The 7,431-nt window shown below is 36.5% G+C and overlaps 1 protein-coding gene across 2 annotated transcripts; it reads right to left on the bottom strand.

Moving 5' to 3' along the window:
- Positions 1 to 264: 264 nt before the first annotated feature.
- On the bottom strand, positions 265 to 7,029 carry LOC109033833 (uncharacterized). 2 transcript variants are annotated; one of them, XM_072303297.1, is made up of 7 exons: positions 6,558 to 7,029; positions 5,594 to 5,711; positions 5,070 to 5,138; positions 3,049 to 3,592; positions 1,647 to 1,757; positions 1,105 to 1,197; positions 265 to 313 (listed from the first exon to the last, which is right to left on the bottom strand). In XM_072303297.1, coding segments are annotated over exons 1-5 (813 nt in total). In that variant the 5' UTR covers positions 6,639 to 7,029; the 3' UTR covers positions 265 to 313; positions 1,105 to 1,197; positions 1,647 to 1,756. The 2 variants fall into 2 exon arrangements, with proteins under 2 accessions (XP_072159398.1, XP_018902189.2); XM_019046644.2 differs by lacking the exon at positions 265 to 313 and having other exon boundaries at positions 1,172 to 1,197; positions 1,643 to 1,757.
- Between the last annotated feature and the right edge of the window lie 402 nt (positions 7,030 to 7,431).

The raw sequence follows: 7,431 nt of genomic DNA, 5'->3' as shown, positions 1-7,431 counted from the left end.
GCTCAAAGAAAACAAGTTTTATTGGTGGACGCATCATCCTTTGGCATCATCAGATGACATTTTTGCCTGTTCGATGTCGTCTCGTTGGCGTCGATGGTCACCTCCCAGTAATCGCCGATTGGACCGAATGACAAAGCCATAAAAATTCTGTATGACTCCAAATCATCCCAATTACAAAGATTGCCCAACGTGCTGTTCATTACTTCGAGTGCTCTGTTCATTTCTTCTTGGAATCGCTTGAAATCGCCTTTAAAGAGATTCGCTGCTGAAAATGACGAGTGGTTTGAAAGCTCCTTTATTACCTCTATGTCATCTGAGAACAAATTTTTCCTTTTGTAAAGAGGGAATATTCTATTGGAACACATCACTGTAAATTAGTAAATAAGTGAGAGAAGCATACAGTTAACGGAAATGAAAGTGTAAGAGAAGTAATGTAATTTATTTCAAATGGTTCTTTTTCATACTTTATTCATGGGTACTGGCAATTTTAAAACCACCTTGTCAGGCTCTATATTATAGTACCAAGCTGGGGCGTCACAAAGGAAAGGGATAGTTGCCAACCACCGCCTTCTTCTGCAATTTAATGTAAACTTCTTGCGGAGTGATTGCGATTAATTTCGATCAATTTTAGGATTTTTAAAAAAAAATTTCTTAGAGTCCCTACCAGGCGAGACAATCCTCTTTCCAACAAATTTCGCTTTTCCACCCCTAGATTTGGCTAAAATAACGCCCTCAGGATCAAAAAGAGAGGTCAATTATTCATGCTTTCTTTTTTGCACGTAAAAATTTACGGAGCTGTAAGCCCAAGACATCCATAGTTTGTGAAAAATGAGAACGATTAAAAGCTAATTAACGTTTAAAATTACTCTGATTGTAAATAATTTTTGATTGAAAATATGTATTGAACAAGTGTTGAGACTTTTCCTGCTGGCATCAAGCAAAACGATCTTGAAGCTTTCCAAAAGAAGAAAATTATTTTCAGAAAATGCAATTCCTGTCTTGAGTTACTGCCATTCCGAAGGATCTAAAATTTATTATTGATGATTTTCTATCAATGCGATGGGACCTGGAAAAAATGCAATTCTCAAAACTCTGCAGCCTTACCTAATTGGTATTGAGGTACATCTTCAGTAGTTGTTTCATCGTACCATTTTGTGGTCTTATTCGGTCTATCAGAAGGACTTGATAGAAGGAAGACTGTAAACAGAAAAGAATTAATTATTTTTCGGGATGATTGTACAAATTTTAATTAAAATATATTCTATATCCTAAGTTATGATAAAGCTTGAACGTGATCATTATTAACTTGAAAAAGTTTGAAAACCATAATTACACATTTTTTTTGTGATGCATGATCATAATGAATTTTTTCACCGATATGGTTTCAAAAGCACCCAAACAATTACTTTTTGGCAATGAAAATACGTCATTATTCTGGGCGGAAGAACATGAGCGAATGTATCGATAATCATGGAAACTTAGAGGTGAGATACACTTTGGATGAGTATTGTTTACTCCAATCCAATCACACCGTGCTTTGCCACAACAAGTTGACCTAGAAAATGTTTCTGGCTGAAGTTCATTAACTTCTGAATCTTTCTTTGTGTAAAATTCGAATAAATTCGAGTGAATGAACACTTACATACATGTTGAAGGTGACGATATTGATATTTTGCGTTTTCATCTTGCTGTAAAGGCTCGTGTTTTTCGAATCGTTCGACGAATGAGAAGGCCAAAATTGCAGCTGTTTGGAGGCTCTATAATTGCACCAATAAAATTAAAAGAAGCTGTAAAATTGTAATTCCATCTCCGTAATGTTACAGACATGGATTTGAATGTATGTTCTCACAATCGTGAAGTAGTTTATTTTTGCATTAGTATGCGGGGAGAGAATCTATTTTGAAAGAGAGAATTTGATTAATTCAGGTTTTTAAGTGCTTACTGCAATAGACATTCAATATTGTTGCCTTTCGAAGTGCCATTTCAGTAAAGTCATGGACTAGCTTATATACAAATCTTTTTACTGACCATTTTATTTTCTAACATCAAGCAACTAATTTGCCAAAATTAGTTATAACATCAGTGTGTTTGTTCCGAATCAAATACTGCATTTTATAACTATAAATATTAAATTAATTAATTTTTTTTTGGAAAATATTCACGCAAATTTCTAATTTATCACATAGTATGATTTTTAATAATTTGCTCAGCAGTATGCTTAAGTACAGACTTTTGGGATCATTGCAATGTAATAAAATGAAAATATCCATAATAATGTGCACTACTCAAGAAACAGAATAACAGTACCAGTATAATTCCTATCCTACTGTACTTCAACTCCTCTATACTAATAAACTGAGAAACTTTGGCTGCTGAGAACAACATTGCATCAAAGAGAAAATACATCATTTCAAACTGAATAGGTAGACAGAGATTGATCTTGTCAATTAGTGATTACGCCCATTTTTAAATTTGATAATATCCTTTTTTGATAAGCTTGCGGTATCAATTAGATAGACAAAGATTGATCTTGTCGATTAGAAATCACTCCCATTTTTATATGATAACAGTCCCATTTTGACGAAGTCATGACGTTATTTAATTCAGACTCATTGGGGAAAACGTCACACATTTCTCCTCAAATTCTTATTCGGTAACAATTCACAGAACGACATATTAGGAAATCAACTCCTAACTGAGTTATTATGAAGCCCACCTAACACAGATCAAATTAAAGTTAGATATCATTTCTAATTGCGCCATTGAAACCAATGTCAATAGTAAACGCATTGCACTGTTCTGTTGTTCTGTTGAGTAGAAATACGTCTGTATGTGGCCTCTATCATATGAAAGGAGCTATGTATGGAATGACTATAATTGGACGTATTTCTGCCAAACGGAATTATGTGCATTAGAACGTGAGCCCTGTTATGCATACACTCTAATGGGTGTCAGGGCTCATGACTTAATGCACGTAGTTCCGTTTGACAGAAATACGTATAATTACGGTCTCCTTGCAGTCTCTAAACTAGATTTAAAACAAATCACCAATCGGAATGTTGAATGATTTCCGTCGAAGGAATACTGGTGTAATCGGGCTCTCGCAATTCGACAGGGCCTTCGTGTTCCACAGCACCCGCAGGACCGTGAAAAGCGATGAAAATTCGGAAAAGACGTCGAGCTGTCGGGACATAGTCGCGCAAGTCTTCTCCCAAACCCTCGGCAATCATGTTCGCCAGTTCTTGCTTCGCCAGCTCTCGCATTCCCCTATTCGTGTAGCACAGTCCGTAACAGAAGAAAAACCAGTCTTTTTTGGTTTCCTCGTCACCCTTTGGCACCATCAGATGACATGTTGTCCCGTTCGGTGGTTGGTCTCCGGTTGTCACCTCCCAGAAATCACCGACCCCGCTGAATGATAGGGCGATGATCATTTTGAACCAGTCGAGATCCTCCCAATTAGTAGCGTTGTTCACCGTGTTGTTCATTGCTACGAGAGCGTCGTTCATTCCTTCCTCGAACCGCACGAAGTCATGTTTGATCAGATGCGTTGAAAATGACGGTCCCTTTGAAAGCCAATATGGTATTGCTGCATCTGAGAAAAAAATATTAATTCTTCCTTTTGTATGTGCTTGAAGCCCAATTTACACTATTAATATTTTCATCCGACATAATTGAACGAAAAGTTGCATGGAAAGTTGAACGGAAAAAATATGATTCAATTACTCTATGTTCAAGTTTTCATCCAGTTAGCGGCGCCAATTGGTTTCCCGCCAACCAACAAAAAGTTGAATGTGACGTCACATTGAAGTTTCCGTTGAATTTTTCATCAAATCCTCGTTTTCTCGCGTCAGTATCACACTTTGCAACTTTGCATTTGACAAGTTGCATTTAAGTAAACGAGTCGAATAAAAATGTTGGTAGCATGAATGGACCACTAGACAAGGTACGAATTTAAGCATTCTGATACATGTTTCTTGACCAAAATTTCACGTAAAACACGATGTGCACAACAAAAATGACCGAAATCAACTCCTAACAAAGATATTAACGTTTTTATTTCACATTGGTTACGAGGAATTTGAACTACCCGCTCACAAGAAACTCAAAGCTCTACGTGAGTCAAATCCCGCACTACAATGGTTTCAGCAAGCTTCTCAATCGAGCAATGTTCATTTCCAACCATGTGTTGTTCAAACTATAAGCAATTCGCTATAGCTGAGCCAAAGCGTCAAGACTTCGGTTGCCAGATTTTTATATCGCTGAGACGTTCATGATAACGTTCAGCGCGCGATATGAATCACGTAGAGCATTGAGTTTTCATGAGCGGGTGGTTTGAATTCACGCATTAAAAATCATTTAATATCTTCGTAAGGAGTTAATTTCGGTAATTTTCGTTGTGCGTATCGTAATCTACGTGAAATTTTGGTTAAGAAACATGTATCAGAATGCTGAAATTCGTACCTTGTCTAGTGGTCCATTGGGTTTAAAAAACTTTGGAGTTTTATCAGTGAGTGTGACTAATAAAATTGTGTAAGCATGCAGTGGACTGAGTTAATAGTGCTGAAGAGTGAATTGAAGTCCTTCTAAATTATTTTCTAAAAATAATAAATACAGGAAAATTTGCAATTTTGACCGGCCCTTTCTCGACTTTTTATAAAAACCTCAAATAGAGGCGTCAATAAGGAAGGGAGATTCCAACCCCCATCCCCTCGCAATTTAGTATTGACCGTTTTCGAAGGGGTTGTCACCGATTTTAGTCAATTTAGGGCATTTTGTAGATGTTTTGAAGTCCCCACCACACACAAATTTAATTTCTTTCAACAATTTTTGCCCTTCCTTCCTAAAATGTCGCTAAAATGAAGTTCTCAGTGCTATGTGAGGTGGAATCACAACTGAAAATATGCATGTCACTGATTTGTGCATGTAAAATTTGAACTGTTACGAGACTAAATCATATATTCTTGGTCAACAAAGCGTTAACATTCCGTTGACATTTTGAATCACTCTGGTAGAAAATAATTTTCGATCTAAAAACGCTCTAAGACTCTTTTCAGTTTTTGCAACCGTACCTTTTTGGGATCGAGAGGTTGTTTTATTGTACCATTCTGCGGTCTCATTCGGATGTTTGAACAAACTTGCTGCAAAGAAAACAACAAAAAATTGATTAATTTTCACGAGAATCGTATGAGTGCTACTTGAAGTATGTTTTCTCTCACATAATACCTTAAAGTGTGAACTTGATCATAATTAATTTCAGGAACTTTCGGAAAAAAGACGGCTAAATTCCGTCAATTCGATCTTGGTACATTTTTGAAAGCTATGGTTTCAACACTATTCAATGAGTTGCTTTTCGGCAGTACTATACGTTTTGCGTTATTATTGTGCACACATCAATGTAAACTATAATGTCGCAAAAATCATGCACTCCTTTGTAAGGTACTTTTTGTTCCAGTGTTTTTCTCCTCCAATCATATGCTTTACTGATGCATCAAGTTGAAACTGAAAATTGTTTCTGGCTGAAGTTCATTAAATTTTGAATCCCTCCTCGTGCATAATTCGACGAAATTCAATCAAATCAATATTCAATACTTACATGCATGATGAAAGAGTTGATCGTCTAGATAGCTTGTGTTGTAATTTTGCTGTGAAAGCTCCTCTTTTTGAATTTTTTCGGTGGATGAAGAGGCGAGAATTGTAGCTATTTGGAGGCTCTACATGGGGTCCAACAAAATTGATCATGTGTTAATGTAATTTCCATCTCCATGATTTTAATGAAATGAATTTGTCAATATTTTTAAAACCGTCTAATAACTTTTTTGCTCATTATGCCGGTTGAAAATCTAGTTCTTAAAATTATAACTTTTTTTGAAGTTGGGTGTTGAAAGTGACGTCTGCACAGGAAACAATTCATCTCATTGCCCTTCAAATTTCACCTCGAATAAAGTCAAAATTAAGTGGAAATTAGTGGAAATTAGTGTGATGAAAAGTTTATACATCTCGTTACAAATCCATTTATGTTCTAATAACAATCAGCTTATTTTTCGTATACCGTCAGAATATTGAAACGAACATGGTTTCTTGTTAATGGTAATTCAGAATCAAACACTGCATCATTCGCGTTGCGTGGCGTCGCGTAGTGAACGCGCGCCTCGAATCAAGTCTATTCAAGTGCGTTTGCCTGATTAGATTTCGGTAATGACAACAAAACCGATGGTATTTTGCTACCAAGCCTGATTTCTTCGCCCACCTATCCTCCTAATCGAAACTATCGAGGAAAATCTGTGCTTTGTCCTAAAAAAACATAAAAAGGCTGGAAAAAGTTATAACATTAGTCAATACTACACTATAATCGCCGTTACTTTTACAGTGGTAGTAGAATTTGATTTTGAAAGGCATTCACGAAAATGTTCAATTCATTCCATAGTACACATCGTAATATTTACACCTTTAAGGGTGGGATTAAAAACGAACCGTTTGGATATTGCGCTTCTTTTTCCAATGAGTAAAATTTAATAACTATTATAAAATACACTTTATCATCGATAGAATAAAATTACCAGTAAAATTCCGATTTTTTGATACTCAAAATCCCTTATATGTATGTTTTGAGGAGCGGAGTTGATTGTTTGGAACAACATCACATCAAAAAAACTCACACATAACCTCAAACTGAATTTGTATACGAATATTGATCTTGTCGATTAGTAGCATAGAGTACATAGAGTCGTAATGTAATTGGGAGAGCTGGCGCCACTTTTAAGCATTTTCCATGTCCTGAATTCCGAGACTCCTGTGTGACGCCGGGTCACTTTTTCGATACATAATCGATTGTTTGCGATACACGGGTACCCGGCCATCCGATGACAACAACAACAACAACAACAACAACAACAACAAAGGAGATAGGAATTACCACGTATTCCACACCGCCATTTTGGATCGAAAATGTATCGAAAAAGCGACCCGAACTCGGCGCACACCGGGCTCGGAATTCGTCGAGCAGAACATGGCGCCCAGATCTCCCATTTACATTACGACTCTATGTACTCTATGATTAGTAGTCACACCCATTTTAAATTTGATAAACGTCCCACTTTGATGAACTCACGGTGTACGGTCGATCAATTTAAGCTATCAGTGATAAAAGTATGACGTGGCTCTGGAGCTAAAGTCTCTCTTAGCGTGAGAGTGTTCTGATCAGTAATCTTGCTTGAAGAAGACGAATGCTTTCATCCTCTTTTTTTCTCAAATGCACCGCGAAAAACATTTCCTAAAGTCCTAAAATTGGAGCTGTATGAAAAATTTTAATTCAATGCAGCAAAAGAAGACTGAATCCTGAAAAAACAGATCAGTGGCAGGAGTAGGTGAATCATTGTAATAACTCCATTAATTGCAATGTAAAGAACTGCCAACTGGACGAATTTAATGAAA

The sequence above is a fragment of the Bemisia tabaci genome, chromosome 8 (assembly GCF_918797505.1).
Source record: "Bemisia tabaci chromosome 8, PGI_BMITA_v3".
NCBI classification, from domain to species: domain Eukaryota; kingdom Metazoa; phylum Arthropoda; class Insecta; order Hemiptera; family Aleyrodidae; genus Bemisia; species Bemisia tabaci.
The sequence above is the reverse complement of the archived record's forward strand: the minus strand, read 5'-3'. Positions and strand labels throughout refer to the sequence as shown.

What these genes read in the sequence shown, in the direction of transcription:
- LOC109033833 (XM_072303297.1), bottom strand. Translation starts at nt 6,638, where the DNA reads ATGTTGTTCCAAACAATCAACTCCGCTCCTCAAAACATACATATAAGG. An exon ending in AAAAAATCGGAATTTTACTG is followed by an intron (nt 5,712 to 6,557) that starts GTAATTTTATTC and finishes GACCCCATGTAG; the next exon opens with AGCCTCCAAATAGCTACAAT. An exon ending in AACCTCTCGATCCCAAAAAG is followed by an intron (nt 3,593 to 5,069) that starts GTACGGTTGCAA and finishes TTTTTTTCTCAG; the next exon opens with ATGCAGCAATACCATATTGG.